Source organism: Beta vulgaris, chromosome 4 (genome assembly GCF_026745355.1).
Source record: "Beta vulgaris subsp. vulgaris cultivar EL10 chromosome 4, EL10.2, whole genome shotgun sequence".
In the NCBI taxonomy this organism is placed as follows: Eukaryota; Viridiplantae; Streptophyta; class Magnoliopsida; order Caryophyllales; family Amaranthaceae; genus Beta; species Beta vulgaris.
Genome location: NC_079205.1, coordinates 64,167,467 through 64,183,874, shown reverse-complemented (window position 1 = coordinate 64,183,874; position 16,408 = coordinate 64,167,467). Strand labels below are relative to the sequence as shown.

At 32.8% G+C, this 16,408-nt stretch overlaps 1 protein-coding gene and 1 pseudogene across 1 annotated transcript; one reads left to right on the top strand and one right to left on the bottom strand.

The window, feature by feature from the left end:
* Positions 1-8,226: 8,226 nt before the first annotated feature.
* LOC125497264 (5S ribosomal RNA) lies at positions 8,227-8,344 on the bottom strand (annotated as a pseudogene).
* Positions 8,345-11,064: 2,720 nt separating this feature from the next.
* On the top strand, positions 11,065-15,596 carry LOC104889983 (transcription factor MYB83). Its single transcript, XM_010675334.4, has 2 exons — positions 11,065-11,682; positions 14,237-15,596. The coding sequence occupies exons 1-2, from the start codon at positions 11,351-11,353 to the stop codon at positions 15,096-15,098; spliced, it is 1,194 nt and encodes a 397-aa protein (XP_010673636.1). The 5' UTR covers positions 11,065-11,350; the 3' UTR covers positions 15,099-15,596.
* The last annotated feature ends 812 nt before the right edge of the window (positions 15,597-16,408 follow it).

Here is a 16,408-nt window from a genome sequence, read left to right as displayed (position 1 = left end):
AAAGTAAGTATGATTAATTAATTGACGTCAATAATTTCAACTATAAGTTGTCCATTTCTAGTAATCCCAACTATGAGTTAAAATAATCTCAATTATGGAAAACACCTTCCAAAATGGTCTGGTATAAGGGTGTCAATAATGTCAGACGTCAAGTTTGAGTTTGAGTTTGAGTTGAGTTCACGGATTTTGACCGACTAGAGCATTGTTTTAGTCGAGCTTTGACCGAGTACATTTCAAGTAGCTTGCAAGTGTCTCATGTTAAAAACAACAATAAGGTAGAAAATGTTGAATTTAGGTATCTTGTTATTGATAATTGGGTATCCGAGCTTCTCACGAGTTATTGAATTGCTCAACTCGACTCACTAACAGCTCGAGTCGAGCTCTCACCGAGTTTTGATCAAGTTGATCTCGAGTAGCTCACAAGTTGTCTCGTCTCATTTACACCCTTAATCTGGTGATTAGAATAAACCAATTTAACAAGTAATAAGAGCCACGTGTCGCTTTTCCACCAGCTTCCCAATTTTCGTTCATTTTTTAAAAATAAAAAATCCCCCCTTCTCTCTCCTCTGGTGCTTCCCTGCTTACTAGTCAATCCATCTTTTCCTTATGTGGGATCAAGGTGACACTCATATGATTAGAGGATGTGCTCATCTTTGCTTAAATATACATAACTTACAAAATAATCTGAATCTACAGAACTTACAAAATAGTCTGAATCTACAGAACTTACAAAATTAACTGTTTAAACATAATTGAAGCTTATAAAATTAATTGCTTACAGTACTTAAAGCTTACAAAACTTACAAAATTGTTTCTTATACTTTCAAAGGAGTATAAACCTATTCCTCGAACTCTAACCATAAGCTTTAGCTGATGTTTCGAGTTTCAGAAATAGTTTTATATCAGTTGTTATTAGGACAAAAGAAACACCAAAAATAAGAGAAGTAAGAGATTGAAGATTATCACACGTTGCAAAAATCTCAGCAATTATATCTTGAAGAAGATCTTCAAATTTGCTAACAAAAACAGTAAACCTTCTCATGGGTGGAATTAACAGTAATAATGGCACAGCTGAAGAAGCTGCTCCTAACACTACTTGCAACATCTTCAATAAAAGAAAATTACTAATTTCAGAATGCAATGAAAGTATGAAACAAAGAAGGACTTGAAATTAAAGAAAGATGTTTTTTTTTTTTTGGTTGTTTAGTTATGAATAAATGGTTGGTTGAATGCAAAAATGATATCTTAAGGGAAAAAAAAGAAGAGAAATAGATGAATTATTATTTAATAATGTGGGGCATGAAATTAGATTAGGTTGTGGATTAAGATTAAAGAAATAAATTAAATGAATGTATGTAGACCTAATTTTGGGATGTATAAATATATTATATGTTGTGAATTTGGATCTCAATTCTCACCTAATCTTTTCGTATCATATAGAAGTACTAGTCATAATGAATTACCAAGAAAAGTAATGCAAATTGACTGGCAAAGTTGAAATATAAAACGATCTAGAAACACTGAAGAAATGTTGGCTTTGACATAACTAGAGATCATACTCAACTTGCACAGTTACTCCTCAATTCTCCAGGTTGAAGCTTGGAGCCTCAAGGATGGCATTATCGCGGCTCTTTCGCTTAACATTTCCAAGATTGTTATTGAAGGCGACAATCTTGTTGTTATTAGTGTTGTTAGAAAAGTATGGAAGGTTCCTTGGGAAATTAGTAATATTATTATTGATATTAATACTAGTCTTGGTAAGTTTGAAGCCTTTCAGGTTCAACATTGCTTTCGGGAAGTGAACAAGGTTGCAGACCTTATGGCTCATTTTGGTCACTCCTTCTTGGCCCTTCTGTATTTTTACCCTCTTTTTGATGTTGATTTCTCTCTTTTCATGCGTAAGGATGTTTTAAGTTAGCCTCCTGATTAAGGGTCTTCCTAAGTATTCTTTTCTTATTAAAAAAAATATATTATTCAACTTACACAGTTGCACCTAATAATAGGGATGGCAATCCAGTCCGAATCCGACCCTAGTCCGCTCCGATCCGTAGGAAAAAATCCGAGTCGATTCCGACAAAAAAGTAATCCGACTCCGACTTCGTTTTAAAAATCTAACTCCGAGTCGGAGGAGGTTCGGAGTTGGATCTCATAAAATAATCCAACATCCGAATCCGACTCCGACTTTGGGTCAATCAATCTATTTTTCTTATTTATGTAATGTATTATTTATGTATAATCTGACTTCGACTTTCAGCATTGTATTATATAGGATTTTCCCATAGAAAAAATGACTGTTAAAAATAATAGTAATATTTAGATTATTTGTACTATGTAAGATTTCCATATGATGATTAGAATAAATTTTAATGATTAAATTATTATATTACAAAAGACTATTCTATTATAAAAAATTGGAAGAAAAATAAGTCGGGTCGGGTTCGGAGTCGGGTGTTCGGATTTTAAGTCGGGTCGGATCTCAGAGTCGGATGTTCGGAGTTTAAGTCAGGTTGGATTCGGATTTTCAGAGTCGGGTGCCGAAGTCGGACTCAGATTTAAAATCCGACTTTCTGTAGGGTCGGAGTCGGATTCTGGTCCAAGTCCGATCTGTTGCCATTCCTACCTAATACATGTGAATTTGACTAAATTTTCAATTTATTCATTTTTTTTTTCTCATGGGGTGCTTGGTGCTTCTATAATAGTTGAAAATTTACATGATAATTTCATGTTTTTCGAAATTTTCACAAAATATTTATAATTTTAGAGCTTAGTAATTTCTTGCTCTAAAGTTGAGAATAATGACTTAATAAGTAGTTTTTTTCCATGGTAAGATGAATTTCCTCTAGGCTGCCTTCGCACAGGGCCTTTCACCCAGAGGCCCAATAAGCCCCAAACCCCAAACCCTCCCAACAATATTGAAATTTTTTGTTTCTACCAAGATTTGAACCTTTGATCTCCCATGTAGAAATAGGAAGCCATACCATTAACCTCAAAGATTCTTGGTTCCTAAAATATAGTATGCTCATACTATATGATGCGAGTATAAGGAAAAAAGGAAGAAGTACTTAACAATACAGAATAGCCTCTTATGTGAATCAGTGGATGCTTGAGAACATTTTGGACAATACCCATGCCTAGGTTATGCTTTGGGTTGATCTCGATTTGGGCTAGAAAAGAGGGATTGCAATGGTTTGGAAAGAAAGTGGTCGTCTAATCCAATCATGTATGGATTTTGGCCAAGGCTTGATTAGGTACAAATTGGTTTTACTCAATGGGGAATTCAAAAATAATTCTATGACCCTTTTCCCATATCTTGCATTTTTAAATAACAATGTAAATACGTTTTTAAGAGGGTGTAAATGAACAAAGAACGAAGTACATTCACTATACATCATAGTAAACAATTATTACGACGTGCATGATATACCCAATGCCATTATTTGCTCTTGCTAAACTTGGAGCTCTCATCATTCTACGGTTTTTGCTCATATATACCTTCTTTCTAAATAAGCAATAAGCAATAAGCAAGAAATCAGTATTGCATATACTATACTCACGAACCATGAAAAAAGTCCCAGATGTATACTAAAAGTTGTACTTCCTCCGTTTCATAATACTCGCTACACTTTCCAGTGTGGGAAATTTCACATTACTTGCTACACTTCCTTTTTGGACAATAAACTCTCTCTATCTTTTTTCTCTCACATGGGTCCCTTATTTTTTTTTACTCTCTACCTCATTTCTCTCCAAAAGTTGCCTAAAAGTCCGTAAATTGAAAAGTGTAGCGAGTAATATGAAACGGAGGAAGTAAAAAAACCAGGTCACACATTACTATACACCTATGAGAAAGTGAAAGATGGCTAATCTAAACCCTATTAAGAAAGGCCACACAATGACAAATAGCCAAAATAGGCCTATGTGAAAGATGGTCAATTCCTATGTAATTTTTAACACAATTTTGTACTTTACAGTTTACAGCGCAACTCAACATCAACTGAAAGACTCAACGCACAACAAAGTAGCAATCTAAATCGGAAGCTTCAATGTTACGCCTTCATGTCGTCAATTTGCAGTGCTATCAATTGATCGAATTCGCTAGTTCATTATATCATAAATCGGTGAATTTTTTCTCAATTCTTGGCTTAATTTAATTCGTTTTTTTATTTTAATGATGTGAATCGAATTTTGAGTAACATATGCGTAGATTGTTGATATTAATTCATGTTGAAAATGCGATATGTAACAATTGCATTTTGTCAAATTTGATGGGTTTTTTTTTTTCATTGGATGGTTACTGTTAATTCTCAATAATTATGTTGGAGTGGAATTTACATAATTAAAAGAGGAAATCATTATTAATTTGGAACAATTTGATGCTGAAGTAAGGGGAATATTGTGAAAGTGATGCTTATTATTATTATTTCTACTATAAGCACGTTTTAATTGTCATCACTTGAATGATTTTTTGGGATTGTTCATGCATTAGGAATTATTGTGAGTAGAATTTTTCTAGGGTACTTGATCTTCCAACGAATTAAGAATCTTAGATGAACTCTCATAATCTCAAGTACTTGTATCGGATTCTGACTCTTATTTGTGAAGTTCGGCAATAATCATTAAACTCTTCAAATAATTTTTTTTATTCGACACTTTAACACGTATTAGTGTCCGATATGACTTATGAGTATCTGAGTCCAAGTAACATATACCAACTCCTTGCCAACTGTAAGATGCAAATATGAGGGCCTTAGATATGAACCAAAATCTTCAATCTCATAATCTCTACACCAATTGTGAGTTTTGTTTTCATCTGTTGATTATGAGTCTATGATGTGCTACATAATGAGGTTCAATAGATTAGTACTCCTTATTGAATAATCGTGAGTTTTTGTTTTGTTTTCTAGTACATTATAATATAATAAAAAGTACGATTGTTCTACAGTATATTCTATTATATGAAAATGCTAGTTTGTTTTCTTATACGCTGTTATCAATATTGATTATCGGCTCATATTTGCTCCTGTAAACTAATTATTATAAAGTATTAGACCATTGAAATAATAATAGTCACAAATAAAAGAAAGTGACACGCAAACTGTAAGATAGATGATGTCTATATCTCGACGCGTCGTATATGATGTTGATAGTTTATTTTAACTTGTCATATACCAATACCAATAATTTACCTCCTTTTAGTGTTGAAACGTTACCTCATGTCTTCATCTATGAGTGCTCAGTGCTCTTCCTAAAACCTAGCCTAAGCAAGATCGTCATCACTTAATTGTAATTACCACATCTTTAGCTCAACACCCATTATTTTATTTCAATTTGGTAAAAGATTGAACATAATCATGAAAGGCACATGGTTAAATGTTTACAATTTCCCACCCTTAGTTTTAGGGTGCTCTTTCAGTCGTTTATTGGGGGCTCTTAGCATCATTGCACTTTCCTTTGTTTATTTGAGCAGGTGATTTGTGTGTGTATAATACTTTTGAAGTTTTCTGAATTGCTAGGTGGTCCTGAAATTTTAGAATTTAAGTTAACTTCTTCTATATACTTGCAACATGATTTATTGACACGTAATTGTAAGATGACAAAATGTAAGTCAAATGGACCGATAAATCAAAATAATTTAAACACCGATAATAACAGTAATTAGATTATTTTTACTATTGCTCTAAAAATACATGGTAATTGTCTAAGTAGCTTGATTGCGAATATAAAGATGCAAATTGTAGAGGAAGTTTATGCTTCATCCGTTTTGTTTTAAATAAAACGTAGAGCTTTGGCACGGGATTTAGGAGAAGAGAGCAATAAAGAGAAAGAAAAAAAGGACCCATGTGATGAAGAGAAAGAGCTAGAAAAATAAGTACTAAATATAATAAGTTAAAATGTTCATTTCTTCTAAAACGACCTAAAATGATAAGCGTTTCATCTATTGTAAGACGGAGGAAGTATATACTACCTCCGTTTTTTTTAATTGTTACACTTTGACATTTTACACTATTCACAAATTGCACTTTGACCCTCGTTTGTGATTTATACGTGAATAAAAACATAGTCATGTGGGATCTTGTTAGATTCGTATAAGTATGTATTTTATTAATATGTAGTTTTTATATTTTTTACAAATACAAAATTAGAGATATAAAGGCTCAAAGTAGTGCATCGGCATGCGTGAAAAGTGTAAGTGTAACAATTAAAAAGAAACGGAGGTAGTATTTTAAGAAATTAGTTTATTCAGATGTATTGATGGACTTGTGGACAATATAATTCTGGCCTGCAAAGATTATAATATATAGGTTTCTTCCAACAATTGGGCCTGCCACTCATGATTCATGAATAGGGCATGTTTGCTTGCCCAAGATAAAGACTTTACCCAGACTACAGTATTGTAAAGAGAAAGCATCAGAAAGTAACATCCCTTGGAGTAGCTTCCATGTTATCTTATCTATACCTTTTCTTTTTGCTGTCTAGTTTGTACATGCAGTGCTTTTTTCTTTTTGGTTTCTTTATCTCTCCCTTTTTTCTTGTTTGATTTTGTTTTTGATAAATAATTGTCAAATGAAAGCATGGGAAAGTTCATTCATTTGAGTAGCTTGCAATTTTGCATGCTATGTAGTTCTGCACCTCCATCTGTATAGAAGTACTATAGTACTATGTAACACTATGCATATCGTGTGGTTATGTAGGAATGTTGGAGACTTGAAATGGTCTTTATGTTGCTTGCTTGAATTAGGTCACCTCATAGGCGGCGCGGCGCCTATGTTACTCTGACTCAATCTACCTTAAGTAGTCGTGTATTGTCTATGACACTAATTTCATATTTCACACTTCATTTTGATCCAAAATCATATTATAGATATAGTCAAGTCGCATGATGGCACCATTGTACATGAAACAGATACACAAATCCAAGTAACATAGCACAATATTATTAACGGCTTTTATCGTGATTTATTAATTATTATGCAACCTATAGAACTTTGTTATGTTTATCTGATGTCATCATTGGAAGGTCATGGTATGAAGAGCATTAGAACAGTACTAGTTTGTTCTCTTCCTTGATTAACTAGTGTCTAAGTTATTTAGATTAATTATTTCACCTTAAGTATATGTGTCAAGTCCTTAATACTTCAACATATATATGAACACTTTGACGTTCGTTCTTTTGGAGTAAATTTTCATATATTAACCATGTCCGACATAAGTATCTGAGTAACATAGGTTAAGGCAACCAATTATTAGTACATACAGTAAGTTAATTTTCTTCTCACCTTAATCCAAATAAGTTACGTGTCTCTCTCAGAATCACAGGTAAAAGAATCATTATGTCAATGGTACTGAGTTTTGGCTATTGGGTAAATTGATTTATTGCTTTTTTGGATCCTCTGATGACTGATAGAGTACTTTTTTGCATCTAGAAAGAAATAATGTTACATTACACTATTACAGTAAAGCTGAAAGGAAAAATATAAAAATCAAGAATAGAGTTTTTTTCTGCTTTGTTCCCTAGACATTGACAATTTGGCTTCAATGTCCGTAAACATTGAAAGATCTTACTGATTTTGTTAACAAAGGTTATTTTTTGTCTACATTATAAAGGTGATAATCTCTTTGTCCATTCAATTTCCTTTAAAATTAGTAGTAAATATATGATTTACCCTGTGGAAGCACCATGGAATTTGCTCAGTATTAATGAGAAATCGTAGATCTTATTTTGTCTCATTAATAGTCCTATTTTCCGTGTTTGGATCCTCTAAAGTTGTAAAATAATTCTATAGGGTAGAGTTTGAGCAATATCAATCACTGAATAAAAAATCAATGGCTTATATATTCTCTTTCCAAAATCTCCCATATTTTTTCTCATCAAAATCCACCCCTAATTTTTTCCTCCCACTAATATAAGTCCTTGATTTTAAAATGTATAATTCGAATTTAACTTTACCTTATAGAATTTCATTATAACTCTAGAGGATCCAAACTCCTATTATCCTATGTATACATGAGATCTAAGGACCATTTTTTTTATTCGTACCCTTATTTATGCTCTCACTTTTGTTCTTATAATAGGAATCATATGCTCTTTTACGAATAAAGACGTGATAAATTCTTTTATTTTGAATCGTATATTCTTTTACTTTGAATTGCTGAAACTTTTCAGAACCATGATGTACATCACGTCTTTTTTTTTTTTTTTTTTTTGAAGTAAATGAATTTTGCAGAAAAATGTTGCAACACGAGGACTTCTCAGGAGGTCACCCATCCTAGTAAACTCTCGCCCAAATACGCTTAGCTGCGAAGTTCTAATGGAATCCGGTGCATTAGTGCTGGTATAATCGCATTAGTGTGGAGTTCTGCTGGTACATGACATCTATGAGATCTAATTTGCCTTACAGGACTGCAGTTGTAGCTTCAGTAATAATATTCTGACTTCCTTCTTAGGAGGATTTCTTCCTTTTTTTTTGTCAATATTCCACATTCAAAACATTTCCATTCTCGTTATTCATGCTTCTATCATATTTTAATGAACTAAATAAACAGGTAACTGTAAATTTAAGGAAAACTAAATAAACTGCATGCTTAAATCATAATGCACTTTAATTATGTATGATCAACTGAATCAACAACAATAAAAACTTATTGCACTTAACTTAGTGCAAAGTGACTGATGTGTATATATGTCTTTACTATTCTCATTTATGGGTCCCATTTTTATACTTGATTTCTTCCTAGAATTCCTCATGACTACTTGATTGTAATCCAGGTGATGGGGAGATATCTACAAGGGCACAAAAGTGGTGATGTACTTAAATCTCCAATGGTTTGTCTGTAATCCATACTGTAGTACTACTGTTTATTTTGTGAAACATTCATATCTCTTTACATCTTTTACATGCCTTTTCTATTTTCTTAATATGATTTGCTTACCATTTTTATTTGTGGGAATTACCAAAGTTTTTTCACCTTTCTATTTCATATATAGTTGCTGGCTGCCTGGGTCTAAAAAGTAAGATCTAAGTTGGAGGGTATGAAAGCAAAATGGATATGGAATATTAAATAATAAATTACTTCAGTTGGTCTTGTAAGAGACCGTCTTTTTAAAAAAAAAAAAATATAGTGACTAGTTTGATCTATTTATGGACCAATTTAATCTAGTTCGTGACCAGTTTAATCTATTCAGTATTGATATTCTTTAACTTATTAGATTAATCAATTTAGTGACTAGTTTAATCCGTTCCTTAAGACTATCAAGTTTTTTTTTGAAATTGTATGTTTTAGTTCGAGAATCAAGAAAATAAAGGAAGGAGAAGAGAAGGGATAACTAGAATAGTGTTGGGTTAAAGTGAAATGGAATGAGTTTGTTAGAAAAATTCAATATTGGCTTCGTCTAATTTTATGTTAAAAATAGACTGTCTATTCTAATAATTTGTGCAAAACACTTTGGCACGATAAAGTGAATTATATGATACTTTTAAAATTAGTTTAATTCAAATATAATTATGCATTTTCATAAAATATACAAAGAATTGTAACCTTAGTATTCAAGTAAATGAAATAAAGAATAAACAAAGCCCAAAAACAATCAAAGAATATGTTGTAAGTGCATGTTTGGTTTAACTCAAGAAATGAAATTAAATAGAGGGATTAGGAACAATAATTGTTATTTTTATTGGGTGTTTAATTTTATTATGGAAATAGAGCACTTATAAATATGGGATCAAGTAGTGTAGTTATTGTAGAGGTGGTCATGAACCGGACCGTGGCAAAAAAATTTTGCCCATTGACCGGGCCGGGACAGGCTTAAATTTGGCCTGAATTTTTGTGCCCAAAGCCTGCTATTTTGGGCCTAAATTAGCGGGCTTTTACGGGCCAAAAAACGGGCCGGGTCAAAAAATAGACTAAAAAGTCGTTTTTGGTTTGCCCAAAACCCACCCAACGCCAAAACAAATTCGTGCTGGGCCCGACCGCGGGCCGGGCCAAAATGATCACCTCTAAGTTATTGTAGTATAATGTTATGTGCAAGTTGAGGAGGGTAATAATTAAGTGGAAATAGTTACCCTTGAGAAATAGAAACCATTGTCTACACCACCCCCTAGGCCCCTACATATCAAATAACAATAATAACTTCTATTTTTTCATTTCCAACACGTAAAACTCTCATAAGTACCAAATATGCTCTAAGTATCAGTATTATACTCGCACCCAATACAAGTACAAATAACAGTTAAAATTCTCACAAGTACCAAATATATTCTAAGTACCAGTATTATACTCCTACCATGAAAGTTTGCCAACAGTTAAAATTCTCACAAGTACCAAATACTTCGGAGATGAGGATACGAACACGATTAGGAATCACATTAGTCCATTAATGACCTCTACTTAATATCGATTCATATTAAATTTTATATTCTAAGTACTAGTATCATACTCGTACCATGTAAGTTTGCCAAAATGAAGTACCCATGAATGATGTATGTTTTTTATAATATAAGAGTAAGACAAGTGCAATGACTGATGATCTGGACTTATGATAGTTTGATGCGTGGTATTACAATCTTATTAAGCTATAAGTAGTATTTCTCTTTATCATTCTCTCTAACTTCAAATACACGTGTGTATGCATGAGAGAAAAACAAAAAAGAGGAATTAAGATGGAAAGAGATTATGTGTTTTGTAAGCAAAAATCTTGGCTTTGGTTAGAAAACAAACTTTTATTTCTCACGCTGCCCTATGATCCCATAGATGATATGAATGATGATTACCGTGAGAGTGAAGAAACAATAGTATTGGCAAAAGACAAAGCCATGGAGTCAAAGACAAGACCACCATACATCTTTCTCTTTCTTCGAAAGAGAGGTGCTAGCTCAGTAGAGTACCATTATGAATTTAAGAACGTTAGTTGTCCAGGATTCAGATCCTCATCCCAACAGTATGTCGAAACATTTACTTCTAGGCTGTTTAGCTTTATACCCAACATCTAAGCTGGTGTACCATACAAACTATCTAGTAGCCTATAAACCTAGTAGAGATTGATCTTCGGACCAGTTATCTTTCCTAATAAAAAAAAAATACATCTTTCTCTCTCCTTTTTTTTAACCTTAGTTCCTCCAAACCGTTTTTCACTTGACCTATCAACCAACATTGTCCCCTCTTTTTCTCTCTCTTTTCCTCTTAATCTAAGCAAACCCCACATAACCATCATGATCATGATCATGATCATCACTGGCACTATATGATACCTGCCTACACCTTTCTCTTTCTCTCTCTATAAACGTCCTTAGATTTCTCTACATCACCTCACTTAAGATCAGTTAGTTTTTTTTTTTAGCTTACCTCATATTTTACTATGAGGAAGCCTACTGATCCTGCTTCTAAGGGTAATAGTAATGGTAATAGTAATAGTAATAGTAATGGCGGTTGTACTAGTACGACGAATGGCAGTATCAAGCTTCGAAAGGGGTTATGGTCGCCTGAAGAAGATGATAAACTCATGAATTATATGCTTACTAATGGACAAGGTTGTTGGAGTGATGTAGCAAGGAATGCTGGCTTGTTAAGGTGTGGTAAGAGTTGTCGTCTTCGATGGATTAATTATTTAAGGCCTGATCTTAAACGTGGTGCATTTTCCCCTCAAGAAGAAGATCTCATCATTCATTTGCATTCTCTTCTTGGAAATAGGTAGATTACACTTGTTAATTCCCTTCTTTAATTTTCTCTCATTTTTCTCCTTTATTCCGTACTATCTGGATAAAAATTCACATGAATAATCCCAACTTTCACCTGTTTTTTCAAAATAATCCCAACTTTTGAGAGGACTTTCTCAATATAAGCCAAACTATCATTTTCCTTGCCCGCACTAATTCATTTTAGGTGTGTAATATGATGAAAATTAATAGTTCAGATTATTTTGAGAAGGTACACCGTAAAGTTGGGATTATTATTTCAAAGTTGAGATTATTTTGAGAAGACCCGTAAAAGTTGGGATTATTCATGTCAATTCTTCCTTAAGACTTTGACGTTGTTGTTGTTGTTGCTGTTGTTGTCGCCGTCGTCTCTGGCTGTTGGGTATGGAGGAGTAATGCTATATGTCTAATTATATATCATCTTATTCAAAAAATCTCTTTAATTTGAAAGAAAACATAATTAGATATCTTGTGTTTCGTATTGAGAAGTTTTTCATGTTTTGTTGTGTAGTATTATTTTCTTTATTTTGTTTGAGTGTTTCATTTTCGTTTGGAGGTTTTTATGATTGTTTTGAATCTGTGAATAATATGGTGCTTTAATTTGTCTTTAGTCTTAACAATAGTCAAGAAGATAGTGATGATCATTAATATCATGAAGTACGGATATGATTTTGTTGTTCTTTATTATTAAGGTCGGTTCATCATTGTTTTTTCAGTAGTAAGTTTTCTGTTATTTTGAAATCCAAAGATTGATAAATGTGAACTACAAAAAGTAAATAATACATTTCCAGTATTAATTCTGAATATATTTATTTGTCTATTCATTTCATATGACTTCAATTTATAAATCTTAAAAACAGATTGCGATAACGAACGAGCCTGTTAAAAGCTCCTCTTTGATGTTGGCTAATTTCAAACCCCGTTTTCAATTTGTGAATTTTTATTTGTATTGTATTTTTGTGTTGATTTTCTCATTATTTTGTTAGGTACTCCTTTTGTTTTTTTTCATCTTTCTCACTTTCCTATGCACATCTCTCAATGCACATCTTTAAACTTAAATATCTTTCATTATATATTAGCAAAAATATAACTATTGAATATTAATAATGTATTAACTGTGAGGAATCAAACAAGATCTCACATGACTATATTTTTTCTTATAAATTAAAAAAAAAAATGAGAAGATTTTCTCTAAGTATAAATAGTGTCAAGATTCTAAGTGAGACCGATAAAAAAACAGAGGGATGACAAGCATAATTAAACTAGTTGAAGTTGTAACCTTATTCTCATTTCATGTGTTTGCATCATTGGGTTTCTATAAGTCTGTCTTACAGTAATATTGTTTCATGAAATGTCATGTTGTTCTAGAAAAAGAAAAATGATCTTTCATCTTGAAGAATATTGAAATGAAAATTATGATCATTTAAGGAGGAATTCTGAGAAACTCTTATATATTTCGTTTTCTCGTCATTGAGTTAAGGTACAATAGATCGTCTGTTGTTGAAGAAAATGACAAAGATAGGGTTTTACAGTCAACCTTCATCTACCCTTTGATGAAGACAGGATCTTGTCTGTTAATATTCTGAGTCTAAACACTTTCATGTCCAACTAAGTTGCTCTAAGACAAATTAAAGTCTGAACATGGAAGAATGACTGGGCTTTACGTGGCAATCGTTAATTGCACTTTTCCGTCAGTTCTAAAATAATTGCAACAGTTTGACTTTCATACACATGGATACTTATCATATATTTTCTCGAAAATCGTATACATGGACATTGGTTTATTTGCTAAACGTATTATGATCAAACTGGGTATGTGAATAGTGTCAAAGGATCAACTCAACCAAAAGCTTAAGCTGCTGGTTGAGGCCCCAGGAATAGATCTATACTTTATCACTCCCCCTTGCGCAAGAGGCCTTTGGGCTTGAAGTGTGGATGCAGCACAGGTCTCCCTCATACCTGGCGCTAAATATTCCACTGAGGAAGGAGGGGTGGATGAGATCTGAACATGTGACCTTTATGTCATGCTGGCTCCGATACCATGTCAAAGGACCAACTCAACCAAAAGCTTAAACTGATGGTTGAGACCCCGGAATATATCTATACTCTATCAAATAGTATAAACGTTAAACTGTTGCAATTATTTAGGAACAGATGTAGTATTACGCGCAGTTAATTTCCTAGAAATGACTGGCTCTAAAAGAAAAGGCATCAGTGTCCTATCCATATGATGTAGGTTGGTGTAGCACATGGTATGTGATACTTGCGTGAAACTATATCTTCTAAATGTGGGGAAACCAAGCTGAAAATGACACTGGTTTCTTCTGTTGTTTTCTTTTTTTTACTTTACTAATATCTGCACTTTGAGTTGAAGATACTCCAACAGTCTTTTTCCTTTGAATTTTGTAGTTCATGCAAGAAAACCATGCAATTCTGATAACGTAAGGCAGCATGTCCATTGTCCATAACATCTTTATCATATCGTTTGTTTTCATACTCTATTTGATTAATTTGTTCTTATGATGATTATTATTTCTATGAAATCTTAGGTGGTCCCAAATTGCGGCTCGTTTGCCTGGAAGAACTGATAATGAGATAAAGAATTTCTGGAATTCAACTGTGAAAAAAAGACTGAAGAGTTCATCAAATTCATCATCATCACCCAATGCAAGCGATTCGTCGTTATCAACTGAGCCAAGAGATGGGATGGTAGGAGGATTTATGGCCATGCAGGATCCATGTAGCATCATGGCTATGTATTTGAACAATAATTCTGCTGCTTCACCAACATCATCATCTTTGCAATCCATGGTACCTCTACATCATCATGGAATCATGGATCCTTTGTCCAATATGGTAAATAACAGTACTACTACTACTACTGCTACTGCTACTGCTACTGCTACTACTCTAGATGTGTCTGCTTGTGGTAATGGATACATGAATCATGCATCATCATGCATGAGCATGTCATCACAAGGACATGGCATGTGTAATGTGGGTGATGATGGATTGATGATATGTGGAAGTTATGGGATGCTTGGAGGTCAAAATTATAATTATGGGATATTGCAAGGGGAGCTTTCTATTCCTTCTTTGGAGACAATAAGCATTGAAGAAAATACACAAGTTTCTGAAGATATTGTTTTTGGTAGTAACACTAGCAACAACAACCATAATTTTCACAACAACAACAATGATAATCATTTTGATCATAACCACCACATAATTAGCACCATAAACAATAACACCAATCCATTTAACATGGCTAAGAAATTCGAGATCGCGATACCTGGAGTTGGAAACAATTGGGAAGGAGGAGAGAATGATTCAAGATTAGGAGAATGGGATTTGGAAGAACTCATGAAGGATGTTTCTTCCTTTCCCTTCATTGATTACCAAGTTGAGTAAAAATCCTTTTTTTTCCAACCTTTTATTTCCTTTTTTCTACACTCCAAATTGATTTCTCCTACATATGAAATGGATCTTCATAGTTCATGTTCTTGTAATTAGGTCATGGAGAGGTAAAAATTATCATAAGTTTCCATAATTACTTAATAAGATCACCTACAAAAAAAGTCATAGATAGATATATATATAGGTTTTCATGATCTTTATAGTTTACATTTATACTTGATATATATATATATATACTTTGTAACTAAGAGAAAAAAAAAATATGGTGTTTAATTTCTCTTCCATTCTTGATCATACTCTATGCAAATTACCAATAATGTTTCATGTAATGATGTAATTGTGAAGGAGATATGTGAATAGTCATTATAAAGATATACAGAAATTTAAGGTTTTAGGGTATTTAGTTGGTAGGAATTTTTAGTCATGTAAGAATATCATTTGTACAAAAATTCAAGTATATTATGCTTTGTTGAAGCTGGAAGTTTGTTATTAGTGGGTTGCATGTTGATTGTAATACACATTGATGTGAATGAAGACTCTTTGTTTCTCTCCTTATTATCTCACTCTAAACATCATGATATCTTTAGTGTGTTTAATCACTTTATGAAAGATGTGATTTAATTGGGTTTTTTTCTTTTTTCTTTGGTGCTAAGATTATGTGATTTTAATTGTGAGACAAAACAATTGCTTATTGTTATTGGCCTTGGTTGTTGGGTACTTGGAGTAATTATGATGCACTTAACTTTAACCTCATTGCTTTCCATTTAGATAAAAAGGGTTAATGGTGAAGGAGTTACTGCCACCTCTAAAGCAAATTCAAGTTAATATATATCATTTTAATATATTATTCTGTTAAATCTTTTTGATTATTTTTTGAAAAAAAAAAAGTTCAGAAAAATATAGATAAGTCAAAATTAGTTAAATATTATCACTCAAGAAAAATTTCTTCACCGGATGCAATCGATTTTATTTATCAAAAACCCAGGTATACCATGTGCATGGTACACTCGAAACTAATGTTTGCTTATTTGCTCCTTCAGAACTCTCCTTTTTAGTACATTTTGCTCATTTAATAATAAAAAATAGTCTTGGGTGTACGATATACCATATGGTATGCCACGAATGCAGTATAAAGTACAAAGAAAGGGAGGGGAGATTCGAACTTGTGATCTATCGTTCACAGTACCTAATCTTAACTACTAAGCCAAAACATCATTGATTGTATGATAAAATTTGTTTTTTTTTTTGATCCATATGAGCCACGAAGGTGGTACAAAGTACAAAGAAGGGGAAGGGAGATTCGA

What these genes read in the sequence shown, in the direction of transcription:
- LOC104889983 (XM_010675334.4), top strand. Translation starts at nt 11,351, where the DNA reads ATGAGGAAGCCTACTGATCCTGCTTCTAAGGGTAATAGTAATGGTAAT. An exon ending in CATTCTCTTCTTGGAAATAG is followed by an intron (nt 11,683 to 14,236) that starts GTAGATTACACT and finishes ATGAAATCTTAG; the next exon opens with GTGGTCCCAAATTGCGGCTC.